Here is a 26,115-nt window from a genome sequence, read left to right on the forward strand (position 1 = left end):
GGAGTTAAAATACAAAAATTTTGATAAAATGTTTTTTTGGATTTTTATTAAGGGTCCCCATTTGCTTGGTGTTATCGCTAATACCAAACAAAGAGGGGGGTTGTTGGTGGCCACAACAGAAACCTACAGGAAACCTACATGATACAGAGAAATCAGCATACAGAGCTATCAGTGGACACTAAGGAAAATCAAATCAAGGGTTATCCTCACTAGAGCGTGGAAAATTGAGGTATGATCCATACCTTCCATATTTTCCATTTAAAAAAAAAGGATAATCCTCAATTCTGTTAGGAATTTGCAGTGCATCTCGGGATAGAAAAATTGTATTGCATATCAGTAAAAGTCAAATTCCAAAACTTCCTCACCTACTAGAAGTCTTAAACTGTACCCTCACAAGCCTCAAGAATTACTAGGAAAATATGACAGGAGGTTTCAATAAGAGATAACCCACCTACACAACAAGGATTGACAAGCATCCTCCTATGGTGGAAATTTTTACAAGGCATCAATGGATGGGGTTCTTTGAGAGGATGAGAGGATATGATGATCATGTGGCCAGAGAATTTTCCCTCTCACTCATACCCCTCACTAGGACTAGTGCTACTGTTGTGGTGAAGGGTTTATCAATAGAAATTACCCCTAAGGTTATAGAAAAATCACTACACTCCCCCTAGGGTTGCCATAGAGAAAAGAAGACAAGGGTAACAACACCCTTGCAAAGAAAAGCTTCCTTTTTGGAAGGAGAAGAGCCAATAGAGGAAAACAATTGGGTTAGAAGGAAGACCATTCCATACCCTTGGAATGAAGTTAGTTACCACCTCATCAAATATATTTCATGTTAAGGGAGATACAATGTAGTGTATGGATACCACTTCCGACTGCTTCAAGAAATGAGATTTGGAGAGAACACACCTCCTCATAACAGATTGAGTATACCCTGTTTTCTTCTATAATCCATGATAGACATGAGAATTAAGGAGCAAGAGGGAAAAAATCAGCAACTAGCCCATCATGGGCTGATCAAACTCATCCTTAAAGATGCTCTACAAAACTTATGATTCCCTATTGCATGGACAAAATTTGAGACATGCAGATAGAAGGAGAAATTCAAGCTATTGAGTATGACAGAAGCCCTACTGCTAGTGAGGGAGAAGAAGAAACAGAGGAGGAAAAAGAAAAAGAAACGAAGGATGAAAATGAAGAAGAGACAAAGGAGGAAAATTAAGAAGAGACAGAGGAGGAAAAAAAGAAGAAATAGATGAGCAGAGTGAAGAAATAGAGGAATATAAAGAAGAGCAAGGAGACAAAGAAGAGGATGAAAAAGAAAATGGAAAGGAGGAAAAAGGATAGAAGGGTGAACAAACATTTGTAGCTCAAGGAACAGAAGAAGAATAATCACCAAGGGTGTCTCCAAAACCTACAAATAAGGAGGCAACAACTACTCTAACTTCCCTAAGTACACCTATAAAATCAAAGGAAAGAGGCAAAGACAAACCCCACTGTACTTCAGGACAAGAAAGAGAACTAGGATTAGACAAGGGAGACCTCAAATCCCTACCAAAACTCCATTTGTCATTGAGGATTCACCAAAGAAACAAGAGAAGGTAGTCCCTCTAAAGAAAAATGAAGGAGAAGGAGCATCAAGAAAGCTTCTCCCAAGTCTCCAATCACCTATGTTAGGAGGCATGTCACAAGGTCAGCCTCATCAAAGGGAAAAGGTCTCCTACAGGAGACATAGCCAACCCTACAGGAAGCAGAGACCATCCTATAGGAAACTCTTTCAAACCTACAGGAAACATAGAAAAGAGACGAGGAAGGAATTACTCAACATGAAACAAAGGAAGAGGGCGAAGAACTGAAAGAACCTCACCCATAGCCAAACCTTAGCTCCTATTACAGGTTCATTGAAGGAGGTTGGGTGATACCACAGAAGTTTTCCATTCCAATATTCTTTGAACTTTAAAAAGAGAGGGCAACGACATAGAGGTGGATGAAAATTTCTAAATCAAAAGGGGTAGAGGATATAGGCCACATGGAGGAGAAATTGTAGGAGATGGGTAGAGAATTGAGAAGCATGAGAGACACAGAAGCAATGATGAAATCTCAGTTAGAGACTGAGAACACATGGCTAAGGAAGTAGCTACAAGAAAGGGAAAGCCATTTGGCAACTATGGCAAGATTTTCCATGGAGGAAATCCAGTGCAGGATTCCAGTAAATTTTTATGCCTTGTACCTCAAGGGACAATGGCTACAATTCCAGATAAAGAACCTGGCACAAAGAGTAACTATGCCCTTCCAAGACTATAGAAAATTCATTGATCTTTGTGATAAAAGAACCTTGGAAGATAGAGAAAAGATATATGAGTTTTACCTACACAATTTGGCCTTGACAGATTTAAATGTGTGGCGCCCAAATCCAAAGCTATGGGACTTGAAATTGATGGCCTTATCATCTTGGATTAATCACGAGGAGGAAAGAGCTACAGAGATGAAAAAGGTATTGGAAAAAGAAGGGGCAAAACCCCTTATTATCAGAGCAAAAAAATCTAACCCAATGGTTGTCATCAGCACCGACAACCTTATTGCAAATGATCCCAAGCTTGCACCAAGTTACCTTGTTGTATAAGAACAGGTAATCACACACTTTGAAGACATGCTAAGATTTATAGGAGATGACAGCTAGCAAGCCTACCAAAGGAGATGGAACACCTTGCCTTACAACCTAAAAATCATAGAATATCATTCTCCCGACAGAATGAGAGAGGCAATAAATAGAAACCCAATGTATAAACAGGCACTACAAAGACTCAAAGTCAATTGGATTGGATTGAGGTTTAGTTCACCATTTATTTTGGGAATGTTGGAAGGAAGAAAAGAAGAAGAAGAAAGAAATCAGTGGGAAGAGATAGAGAAAAATGCACGGTTTTATTCACAAGAGGAAGAGACTACAACAGAAGCATCGGATGTCAGGGAGGCCATGAAATAAATGAAGGACATGGACATAGATTGAGTTGCTTAGAGGATGAGCAACACTTTCAGTAGGGGGTGATGATGAGGCTAATCATTGGGTAAAATATATGGACCTTAATACACCTCCAAGCTTAGTAAAATCATCTCTTATCATAATTCTTTACATGTTTTAATTATATTTTGCTTAATGAGATCAGTGAAAGTAAGATTTTATGTCTAGTGGTCTAATGTGCATTGAGTACAGGTTTTTGGGAGAAAATTATGGATAATTAAGGTGCAGGAACTCGAATGAGATAGGGATGAGAGATTATAGGAGATGGATCTCCCTCATTAAATCCTCACTCACTCGAAGATACCTCAATCAAATCACACCAACTCAAAGTTTCAGGAAGTCGAGTCATGAGGATCATTGGTAGCCAAGCGAGTGATAGTTAAGAACCAGTTAATATTAAGATTGGGAGGCAAGCCTTCCTATATTTAAGGAATTTGTTGGAAACTTCAGTTGTATAAATAAAGAGGCCTACAACCTCATTAGGATTCTAATTTTTTAGGTAAAATAGCTAAGCATTTTCGAGTTAAAGGATTGTGACCAAACATTGTTATGTATTTTTTGATACGTTTATGAAAATGAGCATTCCCTTGATCCAGCACTGAGTTGACTCAGAGAGCTAAAGCTCTTGAGTTAGGGCCCAACTCTAGTAGCGTAGGTTCCTATTATATTATTTGTATGCTTAGGTTATTTAATAGATTACTTGTTAAATTGATTTTGGCATTGTTTCATTGCAGGTATTAGTGAATTTGATTAGTTTGCTTCCATTTTTGCATAGCTTTAATAGTAGCATTAGAGAGATAAGGAAATATCAAAAAAGGCTGATAATAGGTGGATCTTACCTCATTCCTCCCTTCAAGGACCATGGGTTGAGGAAAAATTCCCATTCAACCCAAAAATATAGAATTATGGTTTCTTATGAGACTTAGGGTTTTTCTGCTAATTAGGTCATCATATTTCAGTTCTAGAAGATAGGTTGCAATTGTCATTTCTGATATCTTAAGTTCTATAGATTTTATGTTGCTTTCATAATAGATTTAAAGCATTTCCATGCATGAACTTGGCAAATAAATGATGCGAATTATGTTTCCTTATATTGTTGTAAACCCTTCATGTTTTGAAATGATTTATGGATAAATGCCAATAGTGATGTGTATGTTGCAGGAGTTTCAATATTGCAGGAGGACCTCTTCTTATCAGCCTCAGCCAAACCATACACACCCATGATCACCAAATGCCACTAAGTTCTCAATCTGAGTTATCATTTCACAAGGACAACTTTCCATGCTTGTTGAACAAATCCAACCATCATAGAGCTTCGGTTTGAGTTCTGACTGAGTTCCAACCACTTCCTTGCCTTATTCCTTCCGTAAATCACCTTCCCTAAGCTCCATACCACTGTAAAAATCACTCCTTATGCTTTTGGCCTACTCCTGTAGGAAAATAGGGGATCCTGTAGGTGAACTTGGACATCTTGTAGACATCCTGTAGGAAAACCTGTAGTGGCTTGTTTTCAGCGCAATTTGTGAAAAATGCATCATGAAATCTAGGAGAAGACCCCTACTTGCTTCCCAAGCCATTTGACCCATCACACTCATCTCGCTCCACACCTATCCCACTTCCCATGTGATCAGGTTCTCATGTCCTAAGTGTCGTAAAATGCTCAAAATTTAAAGTGCTCAGTTCCTTGGCGCGATCGTTGCCTCTTTCCTTTTGAAGTTCACCACTGGTGGTTTGAGCACACCCCCTCACAACATTGCTCCAGGCGTAAGCATCATTGAGGGTGTGGTGTTCGAGATCGTTATCACATTTGGTCTTGTTTACACTGTCTACGCCACCGCGGCCGACCCAAAGAAGGGCGACCTGGGCACCATTGCTCCCATCGCCATTGGCTTCATCGTGGGGGCCAACATCCTGGCCGCCGGCCCCTTCTCCGGTGGCTCCATGAACCCCGCCCGCTCCTTTGGCCCTGCCGTTGTGAGCATAGACTTCACCAACAACTGGGTGTACTGGCTAGGCCCCCTGATCGGAGGAGGCCTTGCCAGTCTCGTCTATGCAAGCATCTTCATTAGCGACGAGTCATGCATCCCCCACGTGCCGCTACCCGTTTCTGAATTCTTAGATGAGCTGAAAGAAGATATAATCCTTGACAGAAGGACATGCACTTCAAGAAGGGGTAGTGTAGATTATGTTTGGGTTGGTTTCAAAGGCAAAAAACCGAAAAAAGCAAAGTGGATGGAGGTGGACAGAGTGAGGGAGTTGTACCCTCACCTCTTTAACAGGTAGTTGAAGGCCTTTGGGGTCCAAAAGCTTCCCAATGGGGAGGCGTGATCAGGTGCTCATGTCCTAAGTGTCGTAAAATGCTCAAAATTTAAAGTGCTTAGAACTAGTTCAAAGTTGAATTACTAGAAATTTCTCATCTTCCCGATTCCGGCGCCGCAAACGGTTTGAAAAACGGTCGCCGTATGAGGAAGTTATGGCAAAAAGAAGAATTTGTCCATAACATTAGAAATTTTAATTTTTCAAAAAAAAAATTAAAAAAGGAATATTCCGCTGGGCACGAAATCCGAGGCAACCACCAAACATTAAATGTAACTGCAGTTAAGTTGGCAGAATTTTGGCAGGAGCGCCAAATTTGGCGGACCCGCCATAATTGGCGGAGCTAACTGGAGTTAACTAAAGTTAGCTGGAGTTTTTCTAGGGGCAAACTGGAGAAACTTTAAATGGCCATAACTTTGGCTAGGAAAGTCGGTTTTGGACGATTTTTTTTTTGATTTTGGGTATTTTCGACCTTATGAAGCCATTGGTGCTAGTCTTATAGCCATCTGAGGTCATTTTTAGAGGTTTTAGAGCCGTGAAAGTTCTAGGAGCCACTAGGGCCCAATTTTGTGAAGAATGTATAGGGTTGCAGGTATCCATTGGAGGTGATCGAATAGTCAATCCTGAAGGATTCAAGTGTTCTGAATCCATTTTTACCATCTATTTCTCCTTTAGATGCTTCTATTCAGCTGTATTTTCAATTTGAGCATTTAATAAAAACAAGGACAAGCCCGGTTGGGAGCTTTGGACCCAGCAGACGTAGCCCTGGAGGGGGTGAACTGCTTTATCAACTTCTTTTGAATTTGTGGTTGATTTATTTTGCAGATCAAATTCATTTTAATGTGTTAAACAGTAAAAGGAAATAACTCTGCTATGCTTAAATGGGTCATGAACAGCTGAAAATTTCATGTGTTTTCTTTCTACAAGACATGGAAATCTTTTAAACATGTTTAATTCTGAATTGAATACCTTGCAAACAAATTTCAAGTAGTTTCAAATTTAGATCACCATGCAACCAAGAAGGATTAGCATTCATGTTTTCAGAAAAAGACAAAAAGAAAAAGGTAGTTAGGCTTATTCATGTGCACAATAGGTAAGTGCTTGTTTAGATCAGATTTCATGCTTAGGTTAGTTATGGTCTCACATGTTAAAGTAGAATTCTTTTGAAGCAAGGTATCTTAACAAATAGCTAGATGAGTTGTTTGTTTTAGGCATCTATTTCAGTATTTCATTACTGCAATAGGTAGCATTTCAATCCTCTCAATTAGGGTAAAATTATCCTTTTTCAATTGGCAATCAAACTTCTTATAAATCAATAGAAGCCTCGTCTTAGAAACCCTAGTGGTCTATCTCCCTACCTCAGCAATGACAAAGAGTGGACCCATTACATCTATTTGTGTATACAACACTATCACCTCTAAGTTTGTACAAACCCCGGGTTGATGACATAAAGTTGGTAGCCCCCAGAAGTTGCAGCATTCTTATTGCAATATTGGTGCTCATCAACCTCCTCATGAGTGAAACACTATTTAAAGATGATATTTACACCATGACGATAAAGTGTGTCGCTAATTATAATGTAATTTTTTCCCTATATAATAGCCCTCGTGAAAATTCTATGTAATAAAAGTTAAAAACAATAACCACGGTTGATGGGACACTTATTCCAAGTTGAATGTTGGGAAATACATCACAAGGGGTGTTCATTTGATTTTTTATGGCTAAGGAAACTGGAAAAGTAAATGGCTAACGCTTTGGAAAGGCAAAATGACATTTTTGACAAATTTATTTATGAAAATAATGGAAATTAAGACAAAAAGGGAGGTGAAAGGTCACTGGTTGCATGTGAGGAGGAAAATAATGGAAAATGAATAAAGTAGAGGCCTTATTCATAAAAAGGCTTCTGAGGATGAGTTGGTAACATTTTCTCAGTTGAGTTTTGGAGATCTCTCATTATTCTCTCTCTCTCTCTCACTCTTGAACATTGAGAGTTCTCTTGGAGCATTTTGGCATTGGAGCTAGAAAGGAAAATAAGGTAAGAGGAAGCGAAGATCAAGCAGGGAAAGGCAGGATCAAGTAGCTAGAACAAGCTTCATTGCAGGTATCGACTTGCATGTGTATATTCCTTGCTAGATTTGGCATGCATGGTATTGAATGTGGTTCTCTTCTATCATGGCATGGGTTTTGCTAGGTGTAATAATGTTTTTTAGACTAGCCTTGCCATTTCCACATAGCCATGGTGTGATGGCATTCTCATGTTATGGTTGAGTTGGATTGTTGGATGAATTTGAAGCTAAGTGGGGTGGATCTTCAAATGCTAGAGCGCATGGCCTAATTGTCCCTAAACCGAATTATGGATCACGGTAAATCCAATGGCCTAGTGATCCCTAAGCTAAACTGTGGGTTGTTGTAAAGCAAGGATTATGTTGCCAGAGTGGGCCTAGGAATAATTGACAGTGAATGGTAGGATATACGGTAAAGCCAAGAGGTGATTTTCTCTTCGTTGGGCCTAGTACTCTTGGGTTTGGGAAATGTGATAAATACTAGAGAGTGGGTCTCATTTTAGGGCCTAGTGATCCAGGTTTGGATTGCGGTAAAGCCTCAAAGACTAGGACATAGGAAAAAATCCTCACAGTGTAGGTGTAGAAACCCAGTGGCATCCATGCTTGTTTGGCCTAGTGGTCGGGTGGAGATCATGGTAAAGCCTTTTATGATGTGTTCATTGTGTTGGCCTAGTGATCCAAGATGGATTGTGATAAAGCCTGGTATCTATTGATGAGGGTCAAGTGTTTTATCCTTGGTATGCCCTAGTCGGTTCATTTGGTTCGAGTCCCACATTCATGCTTGGAATATGGCACGGGGGTGAATGTCTGAAGAGATATTTGGCTCAGTTGTTCTATGGTGGGGTGGAACATGGTAGTCCCATCTTCGGTTGGTTTATTTCATTCATTAATGAGTAATTCATTCCATTTATTTTCATGTTTAAATGTACTGATGTATATGGGGATTTCATGGTTGATATGCTTATGATATTTATGTCCCTATTATTATAGTTATATGTATGTTTTATGACACCAACTATGTATGGCTCTCAACGTGTTTTTGCTTGTGAATGAATGGATAACGTATCTATGGCCTAATAGATGATAATGCAGAAAATGACATGAGGGAACAATGGTTCATATCGATTCTCATATAGGTATCAGATCCCTACACTAAATTATGTTGTTTACACCTGTAGATTACATGTTGATTATATGTTTGACAGAATGCTTGTAATGGCTAGTAGGGGTCTAGTTAAGTTCTTGTTCAACTTATTTATTTGGAATCATTGTTTCCCTATACTTTTATTGATTTTAAACTATCACTCCATTATGGGCATTGAACTCAACTCTGGGCCTAAAAAAGTGTCTTGAATCCTGATGTCGCTGGCATAGAATTAGCAATTTCAGTCTCTAGTCACTGGCAGTCAAGCCTGTGAGAGCGACTTTGGGTTTCTGGATGGTCTCTTGCCCATAACATGGGAGAGACAAACGTCTAAGATTTCCTGAGTGAGACCCAGGGACAAGTTGTCTAAGTGGTTGACTTTTATCCTGAGGATTTTGAAGTTGATGTTGGATGACTGTGTGATGTTTCCATTGATTCCACTTCCTTAAGGTCACATAGGAGGTCAAATCCAATCATAGTAGCCTCTTATCTCATGTTTACTCCGATTGGGGAGTTACTTGGGTAGATGTGGGAGGAGGGTGTTATAAAATGGTACCAGAGCATGGTTTAACCCTTGGACTGGATGGGCAGTGTGCGTTGGTCATGCATGCATGCCAGCTGCATGTGTTCCTCTTACACTTTCATTTTATGGGCTTGCTTCATTTGCTTGATGACCGATTATGGTTGTAGTAAGGTTGTTATGGAAAATTGGATATTGATTTTGTGGAATTCATTTGTCATGAGTATATGACTGGTTACATATATATATCGCTTACATGTTGATTTTATGTCACCTACTTACATCCCGGTATGTTGGGCTACATTCCTGTAGGTTTTATTACATGTATCAGTCTTGTAGGTTGATTACAAGAATTAATCACTTATGATCGACTACATGCATCTATGCGTATGTGTAGTTGATTTGGCATTGCTTATGAATGTTGATGGTTGGATGTGGCAATGTGTACAATGGAGTAATGGTTGTTGTCATGTATGAGGTCATAGCATGCATTTTTATATGGCCTTGCATTGATGACTTGACCCTAGCTAGAATGATTTTTATGCATTGATGAACTTACTTGTTATATGTCTATATTTTTTTATGATTATGTTATAAATGTATCATGATGATTTGATGGTCTTGTAGACAATGCATCCTCCCGAAATTATGCTAAGGTATGTTGACTTATTGTGATTTGGTTTATCTGACATATTATGTGTTGCAAGAAAACGATAAAATGGCTAGCAATGTGTAGACTACATAGAATATCCCTATGCATCAGATGAGAAAAGTGGTCTGGGGAGCTATTCTAACTTGGAAGACACATTGAGAAGCATGAAGGAAGAAATAAGGAGTTTTAAATCAGACAATGACAAAATCATGAAGGCACAAGAGAAACAAGCAGAGGTGAATGTGATACTACTTCAAAGTTTGTCAGACTTTAAGCGATAAGGGCCACTTCAGATCAGCAATGGACATGAGGATAGAACTAATGGGGAATATGGTAGTAGGTCTCCTGGTAGACACAGTTCAGATAGATCTGATACGGTGAGAGATGGCAAGTTGTTGGACACTCTGGATAGAAGGGGTGATGAGTACATGTATCATTCTAGTTTTGGTTCCGATAGACATCATGGTTGTCATCGTTATCATCATTAAAGGAGAAATGATAGGGGATACTTTCCAGATGAGTTCAAGAAAGGAAAACCACCTATTTTTGATGGAGATGTGAAGAAGCTGGAAGATGCAAAGGCTTGGATACTTGGGATGAAAAAATCATTTGAGTTGCATGAGTACGTGGATAACATGAAGGCCAAAGTAGTTATCTTCATCTTGAAAGGTAAAGAAAACATCTCATGGGACGATGTTAAGCCGGTCAAAGACACATGACAGATGACTTGAGTTGGTGGGAGTTTAAGAGGCTTTTCAGGAAGAAGTACTTGTCAAAGAGATACTACAAAAGTAAGACCGAGGAATTCTATGAGCTAAATATGGGATCAGTGACAGATGAAAAGTACACGACCAAGTTCATGGAGCTATTGAGGTATGTATCATATCTTACTAATGAGAAGGCTAAAGTTCAACAATTTTTCAGTGGTTTTCCATTAGCATTTAGAGATCGGATTGAGTATGATGAGCCTTGGTCACTTGAGGGTGTTATTGGGAATTTAAGCATTGCTATGAACAATCAAAGTGCAATAATGAATCTCAGCAAGGATGGAAGGGAAAAGACAAAGGTAAAGGTAAATGGCAGCCTAAGAGGACAAGGGCTCAGCATGCAGATGAAAAGGAGAATGTTGCACCACAAAAGAAGTTTAATGCAGCTAGACGGGGACATGAGTCATAGAAGAAACATAGAAGTGTGGGTACTAGTAGATTGGAATGTTGGACATGTGGAAAGGAACACCTTAAGAGAGATTTTCCATAGAATCAAGGTGGTAGGCCTCAAATATACAATGAACAGGAGGTGCATACTGTTGGGAATCTTGGTTAGATTGTTCCTTGTATCTATGCAATAGTGGACAACATACATCCAGAAAACCAGACATCTATGATTGAGATGGGCTGTAAGCTTTATCATCAAGTTATTTATATTTTGATTGACCCTAGATCTAAGTATAGCTATGTTAGTCTTGAATTGGTGGACGAGTGCGGTTTGAGTAAGGAATTGCATGTAGAGTCTTGGTTAGTGTAGTTGGATACAGGGATAAAGAAGCGAGCTCATCATTGGGTAAGAGCTTGCACATTTGACTTGAATGCAATGCCTACCATAGCACATCTAAATCTATCATCATTGGGATATACAATATGTTGTTGGGCATGAATTAGTTATATCTACATAGAGCCAAGGTAGACTTCTATGATAAAGCTATTGAGTATGTTGATGATAATCAGGAACGAAGAGTCTTGTAGGGTAAGAAGAAAGCCACATCACTCAGGATAGTGACAACTATGCAAGAAAAGTGTAGTCGTAGGAAAGGGTGTATGTTATTTGTAGTCCACATTTCTAGTGATAAGCAAAAGGAGGTTGAGGATGTAGATGTGTTGAGCAGGTGCCCAGTTTTACAATAGTTTCAGGATGTATTTCCTGAAGAAATTACAGAGTTACCATATCATAGGGTAGTATACTTTTCTATTAAGTTAGTGCCAGGGACAACTCCAGAATCAAAATTATCTTACTAGATGAGCACACCTAAGTTGGTTGAGTTAAAGTTGCAACTGAAGGAAATGTTGGACAAGGGATACATTAGGCCAAGTGTATAATCTTGGGGCACACCAGCCTTGTTTGTGAAGAAGAAATATGGAATCCTCAGAGTATGCATTGACTACAATAAGTTAAACAAAGTGATTATCAAGAAAAAGCACCCTTTGTCGAGGATTGATGACTTGTTTGATCAGCTGTAGGGAGCATCACTATTCTCGAATACTGATCTGAGATCTAGATGGCATCAGGTATGCATCAAAGAAAAGGAAATTTAGAAGACTGCATTCAGGACCAGGTATGGGCATTATGAGTTTGTTGTTTTTCCATTTGGATTAACTAATGCTCCAACTACATTTATGTGCTTGATGAATAGTATGTTGCATCTGTATTTGGATAAGTTTGTTATTGTGTTCATTGATGATATTATGGTATATTCTAAAAATAAGGAAGAAAATGTTGAGAATTTAGCAGTAGTGTTGAGGTTGTTGAGAGAGCATTAGTTGTATGTTAAGCTCAACAAGTGTAGTTTATTTCATAGTGAGGCACACTACTTGGGACATGTTGTCTCCAAGGAGGGCCTTGTATTAGATCCAGAGAAGATGAGAGCCATCATGGAATGGGTAGCTCCTAAGAGTGTGGATAAGGTGAGATATTTCATGGGTTTGGCAGGCCATTATCAGAGGTTTATCAAGAATGTCTCATAGATTGATTATTTTATCACATCATTGCAAAGGAAAGGTAAGAAGTTTGAATGGACAGAGGAGTATGAGCCTAGATTTGAGTAGCTTAAGCAGTTGTTGACACATCCACTAGTGCTATAGATTGCAGATCTAGACAAGGAGTTTGTAGTATGTACAAATTCTTGCAAGAGAGGACTTGGTGGAGTCCTTATGAAGGATGGACAGGTGATATGTTATGATTCTGGGAAACTATACGAGCATGGGCAATAAACTACCTCACACATGATCTTCAGTTGGCAGCGATTATACATGCATTGAAAATGTGGATGCACTATCTTCTTGGTAGGAGGTTTGTACTTATGAGTGATCAGATTGTGTTGAGGTATTTGTTTGACCAGTTGAATATGAACATCAGGCAAGCTAGATGGTTTTCTATAATCAGTGAGTTTGATTTTGAGATCAGGTATATCACAGGTAAAGATAACATGGTGGCAGATGCTCTCAGTAGACAGGTACTGGTAAATCACTTGGCAACAATGAGATCCTATGGGATAGATCTATAACATAGCATCTTGTACGCATGTCAGTAGGATGTTAGGTATATGGAGGTTGTGTAGAGGTTGCAGTAGGGTATTGGTATAGGTACAGGTATTAGTACAGGTACAGGTGGTAGTACAGGTACACAAACAAGTACATGTGCAAATTGATAGGGTATTCTTATAGCGAATAGATTGGTCAAATTCAGAGATAGGATACATGAACCAAATAAAAGTGAGATCAAGAAGGTTATCTTGAGAGAGTTTCGTGTGAAACCCTATTCGGTTCACCCAGGTTATGAGAAGACACTGACAGCAGTGAAGAGATTTTACTATTGGCCTAATTTGAAGAGGGATATAGCAGAGTTTGTGGCGAGGTTTTTTGACTGTCGTAGAGTGAAATCAGAGTGTAAATATCCAACTAGAGCGCTACATCTGATCTCGATTCTAGAGTCAGAATGGGAGTCTATTTCCATGGATTTCATCATAGGAGTGCCGAAGATAGTGAAGTAGCATTATTCCATCATCGTTATTGTGGACAAGTTGAAAAAGATTCCACATTTCATTCCAGTGAAGTCTACATTCTCAGCTAGCGATGTGGCACAGGTATTCATCAGAGATGTGGTTAGGTTGCATGGTGTTCCAAAGAATATTTTGTCAAACAGGGATGCGAAGTTCACTTCCAAGTTTTGGAAGGATTTGTTTACAGGTTTGGGCACAGATTTGGCCTTCAGCGCAACTTATCATCTCCAGGTAGATGGATAGACAGAAAGGGTCAATAGGATATTGGAGGACATGTTGAGGATGTATGTGATGCATCAGCAACAAAAGTGGGAAGAGTATCTCCCCTTGCTAGAGTTCTCATACAACAACAGTTATTAGGAGTCACTAAGGATGAGTCCTTTTAAGGCATTGTATGGGCGGAGTTGTAACAACCCTATCAGTTGGATTGATCCAGTTAGAAGGGTATTGATTGGATCAGATATGTTGGGAGACATGGAATAGGGAATGTAGGTGATCAAGAAGAATCTAAAGGCAGAACACGATAGGCAGAAAATTTATGCAAACAGGAACAGGTCGTTTAAGGCATTCCAAATTGGGGAATAGGTGTACTTGCACATCAAACTAAAGAAGAGCTCCTTACGGGTTTAATCATGTGCCAAGACAACACCATGGTTTTGTGAACCCTTCAGTATCATTGAGAGGATTGGGCTAGTAACCTATCGACTTGCATTCCATGACGTTTTCCATGTATCATTGCTTAAGAAGTATGTTAAAGATGTTGATCATGTGATTGAATGGTCTGTATTGTAAGTGGAATCAGATGGACAATTCCAAATGGAGCCTCATTGTATATTGCAGATAAAGGTGCTCATGCTCCAAAACCGAGAAATCGAGTAATTTAAAGTGTAGTGAAGCACTTTGGGCCCATTGAAGCTACATAGGAGATGGTGGATTAGATGCAACTATGTATCCTTCCTTGTTTTTTGGTTGAGGCAAAGAAACTTTGATATGGTGTTTGATATATTCTTTGATATGGTGTTTTGGTATATGCTTTGATATGGTGTATTGGTATATGTTTTGATATGGTGCTCTGGTATATGTTTTGGTACATGTTTTTGGTATATACTTTGGTGATATTTCTATATGTACATATGTATATGGATGTAAATACTGACATGAGTTATGTTATAAAGCTCCAATAATCGAGATTTGTGTCATGTCATTATCATTATGTTGTCATATTACTATGATATCATGTGGCTATCATATCCTGATGTTATGAAGTCATGTGGGTTGGCACTCAGTAGGATGATTATTGTAAATATTGTAATGAGCTAGGTTATAAAGCTCTAGTATGCGGTATGTTGTCATGATGTTTTGTTTTAAGAAGGTCTTTCATTGTAAGTATTGCATCCAGCTATGGTATAAAGCTCCATGAGCAGTCATTATTCTTTTAACGGGTTGTTGAGGTATATGTGTGATTGAACACGGAGGATAGTGTCCCCCAAGGAGGAGGGTTCTGTAACAGCCCTGGTGAAAATTCTATGTAATAAAAGTTAAAAACAATGATCACGGTTGATGGGAAACTTATTCCAATATTAATGTTGGGCAAGACATCCTAGGGGGTGTTCATTTGATTGCTTAAGGCTAATGAAATTGGCAAAGGAAATGGCTAAGGATTTGGAAAGGGAAAATGGCATTTTTGGCACATTTATTTATGAAAATAATGGAAATTAAGAAAAAAGGGAGGTGAAAAGCCACAGGTTGCATATGAGGAGGAAAATGAAGAAAATAGAGGCCTCATTCATAAAAATGCTTCTGAGTATTAGTTTCTAACCTTTTGTCAGTTGAGTTTTGGAGCTCTCTCATTATTCTCTCTCTCTCTCTCTCACTCTTGGACACTTAGAGTTCTCTTGGAGCATTTTGGCATTGGAGAAAGAAAGACAAAGAAGGTAAGAGGAAGAAAAGCTCAAGCAGGGAAAGGCATGATCAAGCAGCTACAACAGGCTTCATTGCAGGTATCGACTTGCATGTGTATTTTTCTTGCTAGATTTGGCATGCATGGTATTGGATGTGGTTCTCTTCTATCATGGCATGGGTTTTTCTAGGTGTAATAGTGTTTTTCAGCCTAGCCTTGCCATTTCTAGATGCCCATGGTGTGATGGGGTTCTCAAGTTTTGGTTGAGTTGGATTGCATGATGGATTTGAAGCTGAGTTGGGTGGACCTTTGAATGATAGAGAACATGGCATAATGGTCCCTGAACCAAACTATGGATCATGGTAAAGCAACTGGCCTAGTGACCCCTGAGCCAGACTATGGGTTGCGGTAAAGCTAAGATTGTGTTGCCTCAGTGGGCCTAGGAATCCTTGTCGGTGAATGATAGGATATACAGTAAAGCCAGGAGGCGGTTTTCCCTTCGATGGGCCTAGTAATCCTGGGTTTTGGATATGCAGTAAAGCCTAGAGAGTGGGTCATGATTTAGGGCCTAGTGATATGGGTTTGGATTGTGGTAAAGCTTGAGAGACTAGGAGACAGGAAAAATTCGTCACAGTGTAGGTGTAGAAACCAAGTGTAATCCATGCTTGTTTGGTCCAGTGATCGGGTGGAGATCATGGTAAATGCTGTTGTGATGTGTTCATTGTGTTGGCCTAGTGATCCAGGATGGATTATAGTAAAGCCTGGTTTCTATTGATGAGGGTGAGGTGGTTTGGCCTCTATATGCCCTAGTTGGTTCTTTTGGTTTGAGTCCCACATTCATGCTTGGAATATGGTACAGGGATGAATGGCTGAAGAGAGATTTGGATCAGCCATTCTATGGTTGGGTCAAACGTGGTAGTCCCATCTCTGGTTGGTTTATTGCATTCATTAATGAGAAATTCCTTTCCTTGATTTTCATTTGTAAATATACTAATTTATATGTGGATTTCATGACTGATATGCTTATGATATTTATGTCCCTATTATGCTGTTTATATGTATGTTTTATGACATCGGCTATGCATGGCTCTCAACATGTTTTTACTTGTGAATGAATGGATAATGTATCTATGGGCTAATAGATGATAATGTAGCAAATGGCATGAGGGAACAATGGTTCATAGTGATTCTCAAATAAGTTTGAGATCCCTACACTAAATTCTATTGTTTACACATGTAGGTTACATGTTGATGATATGTTTGACAAAATTCCTGTCATGGATAGTAGGGGTGTGTTTAAGGTGTTGTTCAACTTATTTCCTTGGCATCATTGTTTCCCTAGATACTTTTACTAATTTTAAGATATCACTCCATTCTGGGTAGTGACCTAGGCTCTTGGCCTGAAAAAGTGGCTTAAATCCTAGGGTTGCTGGCACAGAACTAGCAATTTTAGTCTCTAGGAGCTAGTAGGCAAGCATGTGAGAATGAATTTGGGTTTTTTGATGTTTTGTTGCCCATAACATGGGAGTGACTGAGGCCTATGATGTCCTGAGCATCAGTGGGAACCAGGGATAGGCTGTTTGAGTGGCTTCCTTGTCTCCTGAGGATTCTGAAGCTGATTTTGGATGACTATGTGTGATGTTTCCATTGATTCCACTTCCTTAAGGTCACATAGGAGGTCGAATCCAATCATTTTAGCATATCGTGTCATGTTTACCCTGGTTGGCTAGTTACTAGGGTAGATGTGGGAGCAAGGTGTTACAACCTGGTATTGAATAAATCGTTGATCCTAGCAAGAGGTATTAGGCTAGAAATTCTAGTTTTGGAGATAGATGATGATATCTCCATACCAAGGATCAAATGAATCAATTAGAAACAAAAACGAATCAAGAATAGAATCATTAGATGTAGACTCAGTTTTAGATGAGGGAAGATCATATATTAGTTCGCAAAAGACTAAGGACTTCCTAGAATTTGATTTTATGAATTCCAAACCAAACTCTTGGAGAATAATAATCCATTTATAGTACTTCCCCCCTAGAAATTGTTGTGATAGAATATATGTCATTGGGTTGGAATTAGAAACTATCATAGTCTTTCGAAGCAGAATGTAGTGGCAAAACCTCTGTACATCTTAGACAACTTCCAAATCTAACTTTTCAATGTTAGTATATTAGATTTCAGTGTTTTTTAAATTTCAATTCAAATAATAGATTGCATTTTCATCCCCTAAGTCATCTTCTTGAACCAATACCATAAGAATGGTAGTAACGACAACAACGAGATATAGGAAATAATCACATTGATAATCAAGTGGAGACAACAATGATGCTCGAACCAAAACATATTTCAAAGCAACAAAAGCCTTTTGGTCTATCTCATCCCAATGGAAGGGAACCCCTTTCTTCAATAGTCGAGTAAATCTTTGGTTAGTTCTACATAACCTAAGTCAAATCTCCATAGGAAGTTAGCCTTCCCTTGGATTCATTGTAACTGAACAAGTGAGGAAGGTGTAGGAAAATTAGGATTGCCTATACTTTAAATGGATGAATATGGATTCCTTGCTTCAACACAAAGAAGCCAAGAAGTCTACCAAATTGGACACAAAACATGCATTTGTGCGAATTTAACCTAATACTATAATGTCGACAATGTAAGAAAATAACCTTGAGATGCATCAGATGATCTTCGTGATGTTTGTAGTGGGAAGGTAAATCATCCAAATAGGGTTGTATAATGTGCTTGATATCATGGAAAGCATAATTCATAGCCATCAGAAAAGTTGCACCAGTGTTCTTCAAATAGAAAGGGAGATTACGATAGGAAAATGTGATCCATGGAAAAATAAATGGAGTGTTATGTTAATGAGAAGGGAGTATGTTGATTTGGTTTTATCCATAAAAACTATCCATAAACGAGGAAAAAAGTCTTCCAACATCATCATCAACAATTTGGTCCATAAACGGGGTTGGGTAGTTATTTTTAGGACAAGCATGGTTGATATCCCGATAATTGACACATACTCAAACCATTCCTTATTTATTCATCATAGGCACTATGTTAAGGACCCAATAAACGAGAGAAAATGGGTAAATAAAACTAGCATGCAAAATTGTTTCAAACTCTGCCTTAATTGCAAAAAAATTCTTAGGGTGCACCAGACGCAAGCATCGTTGAATTGTCTTAGCATTCAGATACATTTTGATCTCATGTACTATGATATTGGATCAATACCTAACATATCTTCATATGTCCAGGCAAAAATGTCTAGGAATTCTTGAAAATGGGTTTATAGATATTGACCTCATCAAGAGAACAAGACGCAACACTATGGACATTTTTGACAACTCCGAGTTTAATTAAAATATCAATAGGATTAGTCTATTCAATATTCACTAAATTTTTCTCATAATTTATGTGATGAATGTATAGGGAATCCATATATGTCTTAACAATATTGGGTAGATAAATTTCTCCAATATTATTTTCAAAGTTTTCAGGTAAGGAGGAACAATGATGATTATTTTCCCACGACACATCATCTAACATCATGATTTCCATGATGTTTTCATGAGTAGAGAATGTACAAGAGAAAGGATCAGAAGATGAAACATAATCTGAGGAATGATAGACCTAATCTATCAAGGAGGGGAAATCATAATGTGTCCAAGAGGATGAATACATATCTTCATATTCAAGCTCGACAGGACTGAGTGCCATGTGGTCACCAAATGTATCAAAATTAGAAATATCTAGCACAATGCAGGGATCAAATGGAATAGTACAAGAAGAGATAATATTGATTAATGAAACGAGATTTGGAATGTTAGGAGGAGGAAGTGAAAATTTCCCACCAAAGAGGAATCCTTAAGAAATCCTACTTCGACATGTTGATAAGATTGTGGGGACTCACACACAAGAGGGATGCTTTCAATAGTCTGAGAATTATTGGAAAAAAAGGTGAGCTGATCAATTTAAACGATGCCCCCTAGTGAGGGAAGGAGAACATCCTAAAATAGGTTGAAACGAAAAATTACATGGCATAAATCCATGTGTGTCCTAGTAAAGGTTATAATACAACGATCCTTCTATAACTTCAACTTCTACTGAAACTGTTTCTCCAACTAATTCTACTTGCAATGTATTTAAAATTTCGTAAGGTTTGAAACTGCTTCAATCAAAATCTTCAAGAGTAGTGGGTGTTTAATTAAGTTGAGTAGAATCAATAGCCTTCCAACAGGAAAGTGACATGATACAAGTCTAAGCACCTTCGTCCATAATTGTTCGATGGATAGTGTTACTTTGAACAACAACTTGGATCATAAATGTTAGTTGTGGTGGAAGTTTGGGGGTATGATTCTCATGATTAAATACCACAAGACTCAAATATGAAGGATATATGCCTCTAATTAATGCAAGTAAAGACCCCTTCTGGGCAAGAAAATTATGTAAAAACTCAAGAATTGACATAGTAGAAGGAGCTTGAGCTAATTCCTCAACTATATTATAGTTTTGTGAAGCTCTTGCATGAGGATTGAATGTTGATTTAAAAATAATTCCTTTGGGAGGTTTAATGGTCAATTAAGTCAGTACCACATTTGGAGAAGGATCTGGGTTAGATGAGGAGGTGGAACTAGCAGGTTTATTAGTAGCATTACTAGTCAAAGGATTCAGGTTACCACAATCTTCATTTTTGGTAGCCAACATAATTTCATTTTTCGATTTGGTGGAAGATAACATTATCACCTAGGAAGAGGAAGATGGATCTTGTGCAACCACATTCGTCTCCCAGTTGGGAAATGGATATGTTAACACAACAGGCACATTAGATAATGAATTCAGGAATTTATTAACTTCCACCGGATGTGGACAGTCACGAGTAAAATTTTCATCATTACAAATAAGGAAAGGATAACAAGGCTATCATTTTTCTTCATTAGACTGATTACTATGTTTTTCCTATGAAGAATTATCTTTCTTCTTTCTTCATTTTCCTCTCTTCTTACATATGGGTTGTTGAGATTTTCCTTTCGTATATTGAATGACATTAATCTCGGAAGTAGTCACAAGAGTAGCAGAGGTTAGGTTTTGAGTAGCCATAACAAGAGATGAACCAAATAATTTACTCACTATATTTTGGCTAGTAGAACCAATCAGACCATCAATAGTATGTGATTCTTTAGTGGGAGGTGGTGGAATAGTGTGTTGGGGTCTCTGAGTATTGGGTGTTTTGTCGTAGAGCGTGCCAAATTGAGTATAAATGTGATCAAGGTATTCGGAATGAGAAATGACTTTCTCTTTGGTAACAACTCTACCTTTACCAATGTCTTCAGTTATGGATGGTAACAAATATTTGATAAACCATTGAGCCAATAATTGATTGGGAATGAAGGTTTTGACCAAATGAGGTCAACGTTGCCACTCATGAATATGATCAGAAATGCGAGTGGAGTCAAATTGTTTAAATGAGGTTAAAAGCTCAGTTCCAGTTTCATATCAAATATGTAATCTAAAATGAGTGAGGAATGTAGTTTCTAAGGCATTAAAATTGTTAAATGAAGCTCGTGGAAATTCAACATACCACTTAGTTGTCGTACCAGTAAGAGTTCTCTAGAAAATCCATAAATAAATAGAATCACCATTTAAGGAGTTGGATGAACACCATAAATGATAGGTCATAACACGAGTAGATGGGTATTCTCTAGGATTTCCATTGAGTTTTGGAATATCACTTGACAATTTCGTAGGAATGGTCATCCAATAAGGAGAGCGAAAAATAGGAGCATTCGTTAGCTAGGATAAATCTGGAAATTCAATAGTTTCCACAAATGACAACTTCCTATTAAAGTTAGGGGGAAGTTACCCTGAGTACCACAAAATGGATTGAGAAATAGGAATTTTCATTCCACGACAAGGAGGATTTTTGTAACCAAGATAAACATACCTGGATTGTCTAGTTATGAGATAACTTTGAAAAGGTTGAAATGATTGTGTTTGAATTTTTTTCCCTTGATAAGGAATTTGCATAATGGAAGTTTGACCAACATGAATTTGTGGAATAGTTTGGAAAGATTTCCTAGATGGATTTTTCATCATCCCTGCATTAGGTTGACTGGTGAACACCTAGGCCATACCATATACAGGTTGACTTACTTACATTTGAGGAATAGCTTGGCCAAGTGGTGGAGTTTGCAAGGTAACTTGAAGACAATGGGTAAGTGGGATTGGAGAGATCCTAGACACTGGTGGAAAAGGCTATGTTTGATGTACATCCTGGATAAGTTGACTTGTGTGATATAAAACTTGGGTGGGTTGAGGCATACATTAAGTAGGTTGACAAATAGGAACCTGGGGTGTCACCGAGGTACGTTGAGAAATGGAAAGTTGATTCAAAACCAAACTAGGTTGAACAAGAAATGTGGGAATCCAAGGATTATAAGTCATTACTAGAAATGGAAGACTCGAATAGGATGGAACACCAACTTGTTACATTTGATTAGGAGATGGAGACATAGAAACAATAGGTTTCCCCCTGTCAAAGGATAAGGAGAATAAGGAGGAAACTTCCCCCCAGGAGGAGAGTACCCAGTATATGATGGACTAGACTATTGTAGATGGCCCAATTTAGTAACAAATGAATGATATTTCTACTCCAAAGAAGTTTGGGGCACAACAGGTTGAATGGGTTGTGAGGTGTTCATCAAACAAGTACTAAATAACATTTCAGATGAGGATGAGAAGGGATAAATCCATGGAGTAGTAGACTCACTATAAAAAGTTCAAGATAATGACTGGTAGATAAATTGTTGGGTAATTTAATTGACCTTAAATTACTTCATTAATTGTCAACCAAGGTTCGTGTATTGATGAAGTGTATGTGCACCATATATGCTACGAATTATATCTTTGGATGAAATTGATCTAAGTATGGATAAATGTTAAATGAGATTAAAGGGTTTTCATGCAAATGTTATTTCCATTAAAGCTACATCAAAACCAAATTCCAAACTGAATTGAAAATTAACCTAAAACTTGAAATATCAATTTAATCTAATTGTAAATTTGAAAGCCTATTTCTAATTGAAAAAAGGAAATATTAATGCTAAGTTGCAGAAAAAAGATCTTAATAATAATTGCAGAATTTAAAGTCTAACACTACTTCATAAAAACGAAATCTTAACACTATTTGTAGAAAAGGAAATTTAAGTCAAAATTGCAGAAAACAAAATTATAATTGTAAATTGCAGAAAGAAATACTAATGCTAATTGTTTGTAGAAGGAAAGTAAATAGAATGAAAATGTATCTTGAAGTGATTAATAATGTGCGCTAATGAGCTTTGAAAACAAGATATTCATCATCCACGAAATATAACTAAATTAAGGACTAGATTACTAAAATGAAATGCATTATGGAAATAAATATTTTTCATATTTTCTTTTTATGAGCGCTCTAGAAATAAAAAAATAGGTGATTAGAAAATAACTGAAATTTAACTATTCTTATTGACAGAGAGAAAAAACTATATGAAATTGTGAGTTAAATGCAAACTATTTATGAGAAATTGCAATGTAAATAGAAACTGACTACCCTTATGACTCTCTAGGGGGCCCTTTCGTGAGTGTAATTTCTTCACTTATCAAATGCTTACTGAACCATGCATTGGAAAAGAGGAACATATTATTGTATTAATCCGCATAAGTTTTTTAAAACAGAGCTTGCAAATATTGAAATAAACAATGACTAACTATGTTTTTGGTCTTGCCTCATGACTTTTCTACAATTCTTTAATGAGATGATCTAAGAGTCCTATGCCGATAAGAAATTAAACTAATATACCATCTAAGAATTAAAATTAAATTAATATTCTATCTCCTCATGATTTTCTACTGGAAGATAAAATCATGAGGGTTTCTTCTCGAACATGTCTTCACAATCGAACAAGTCATATCCACGCTCGATCTCACCATGATCTCCTGCCAGACTTCGCTTGACTGCTGAAACATCATAGCCAGAGTTTGACTTTCGATTTGAACTTTATATCTTTCGATCTTTGTATCTTGCCAGATCATGATGGTACGTGGACATCCATGTGCAGAACAACTTTTATCTGCAGGTACCTTTTGTTCCTTCATTGGTGCATTGAAATCTGTCTAACCATGGAGATGGCTACAAAATTTGATACTACATACGAAATGAGAAACATTTTGTAGTTGTAGAGATGTTTTAATTATATTTCACAAAGAAACAATAGATTCTAAAATATGGAATATTAATACCTTTTATATGCTTGATTAAGTCTATGATGACCTTGATTAGGCTGAAACTGCAACAAGATGGTCACAAAAAGGTAAAGGAGAGGGAAAAAGGATAGTAAAAAAGAAAACATTTTTGGATTTCAACATTCCTGCACATCAAAGTTATTGCATTTCCTCATGCATCAAAAATTCAAAATTGGTTCCTTCTTCTTCTTGAGTGTATGTTCTCAGAAGCTTCTACAAGCACTTCTAGGCTAGTGCTTTCTTTTATCTTTTTTATGCTGAAGATTGCCCTTGGTTTCTTCATCATAATTTTACTTTGCAATCCCTTGATTCTTTTTTTGAGGAATCTGTTGTTTTCTTTGAGCTTCTTGTTTTTCTTGTGCAAGTGGCATAGATGAAAAATTATATTATCATTTTGAGTCCTCAATATTTCATTTTGTATATTTGTGGGTTATTGTTCATGTGTAAGATGTTTATTAAGAAATTATAATTCATATATATCTATCTTCAGAGTGTCCTCAATTCTATGTTCTTTTTGAAGAGTATGTTTTGTCAGATGGGTTTCATTAAATACAATCTCTTGATTCTGAGAGGAGATGTTTACCTTCTATTTCAGTCTCTTTTCTAAAGACTCCATATAGTCATAGATTTCTTGCTACACTCGATCAATGCCTGGCGTCTTCCTTGTTTGGGTCATTGTTTGAGGCAACGTCTTGTATCCTTGTTCTTCAAGATCAAAAATTTCTGGAGATTTTTCATTTGAGAGTTTGGAAATTCTCTTGCTTATTCTCAGTTTCATTCCTCATTCTTCAATGTCCTCATCTTTCCTCCTTTTGTTGGTTTGTTCTTGTTTCTTCTTCTTTGGTTCTTTATTTTCTTCAGGAATTTTAGTAATTGGGCTGGATTTATTTCTTCTAACATTTTGTTTTCCACTTTTCTATTTATATTTTTCCAAATGCTGAGAGAGAAGAGTGTCATCATCAAGTGGCTCTTCTAGTGCCTATATTTCATTTTGCCCCAAATTTTCCTTTTTAATTTCTTCTTCAGGGTTAAGGTTTGGTAGTGACATGTGTCAACTTCTTTTAACCGTTTTGCTAATTTATCCCTCCTAAGATTCTACAAAGTGGTTGTGGACTAGAAAATATTGCCAATTATCTCCCTTAGCTTCTAAATGTGCTTCTATGAGGATTTTGGTAGTTCCATGATGGTAGAGAGAATTATCAAGGGATTTTGATTCTCATTGCACACTTAAGGCCATTTTTCTAAGACTACAGAGAAAGGAATATGGAATATTGACTTCATTTCCGTAAATCAAATGCATTAGAAGTCGAGAATGATAGAAGAACATGGTTCCAAACCTTCCTTCACAAGTTAAAATTTTATGAATAACTAACAGTAAATTTCTGCATTTTCCTTTTAGTGTTGTGATCGGAATTACCTTTTTAAATATAGATATGTCCATACTTGGTTCTCTCAGGAAGTTTATCTAGTATTTCTCCTTGAATTTTATGTCTTTAAAACAACTCTCTCATATTTTTGGAAATTCCGAAGCTTCTGTCGTGACAGACTCTGTCAATATAAGATTAATGTTGCCAATTTTTTCCTCGACCCCATCAAAATCTTTAGTCACTTCTATCTCATTCCCATCAAACTTTTCAAAGAATCTGAGCCACCCTACTTGCTGCAAGTGTTCTCTCACTCTTGGATATGCTTGAAGGAACTTGACTCCGTTGGGTTTTGATTAGACAATGATACCCATGGTGGAGATAAGTCTCGATCTTGAGTTGCTTCCTTTTGACAAAGGCAATGGAGGGTTGACAAGAAGGAGGTGAGCAAACTGAATAATGAGGGATATGGAATGGATTTAAATGGAGTGGAATGGAGTGGCATGATTATGGAGTGGGGTGTTGGTGGGGTATTTGATTTATGATAGGACTAAACCTTTTCACATGATTTCCCATGAATTTTAGATCGGATTTCATAGGATCGATATGATTTATGTGATTTCTTATAGATTTGATAATACAAGTTAAGTAATGATGATGAAATGAGGTTGTAATGACTCTACTAGTGGGACATAGTCTTTAGGTAGGGCATAAGGTATTTTAATAACTCAAGTTTTTTTTTAACGAAAACATCAAATGAATTAAAATCTAATGCTCTTATATGAAAATAATTTAACATCATACATACCTTTGTTGTGGATCCTTTGAATGTGAGGTGTGAAGTTGTTATGACTATAGAAATTAAACTCAGCTGTGAAATTGAAGGCTAGTTGCAGAATGCCATTAATTTTGTTGTTTCTTATTCCTTGAGGTTTCTTGCTCGATCATAGGAGGATTCTTTATTGTTGTTTCTTCTTTGATGATCATTGAATAAGATTGGTCTTTAGATGATCCAAACATATACAGGAATGCAACAAGATACAGATACAAACATAAACACTAAGATACAACAAAAATAAAAC

The 26,115-nt window shown here is 37.4% G+C and overlaps 1 protein-coding gene across 1 annotated transcript in view; it reads left to right on the plus strand.

The window, feature by feature from the left end:
• Positions 1 to 2,244: 2,244 nt before the first annotated feature.
• Positions 2,245 to 26,115, plus strand: part of LOC149160788 (aquaporin TIP2-1-like) — a 53,292-nt gene continuing 29,421 nt past the window's right edge. Inside the window, exons 1-3 of the mRNA XM_089434705.1 lie at positions 2,245 to 2,281; positions 2,394 to 2,497; positions 4,703 to 5,269. Coding sequence (XP_089290831.1) covers positions 2,245 to 2,281; positions 2,394 to 2,497; positions 4,703 to 5,269 — 708 coding nt within the window. The remainder of the gene's footprint in view (positions 2,282 to 2,393; positions 2,498 to 4,702; positions 5,270 to 26,115) is intronic.

This window comes from Pinus tabuliformis, chromosome 5_2 (genome assembly GCF_031772625.1).
Source record: "Pinus tabuliformis cultivar Carrire ecotype Pingquan chromosome 5_2, CPIR1, whole genome shotgun sequence".
NCBI lineage: Eukaryota > Viridiplantae > Streptophyta > Pinopsida > Pinales > Pinaceae > Pinus > Pinus tabuliformis.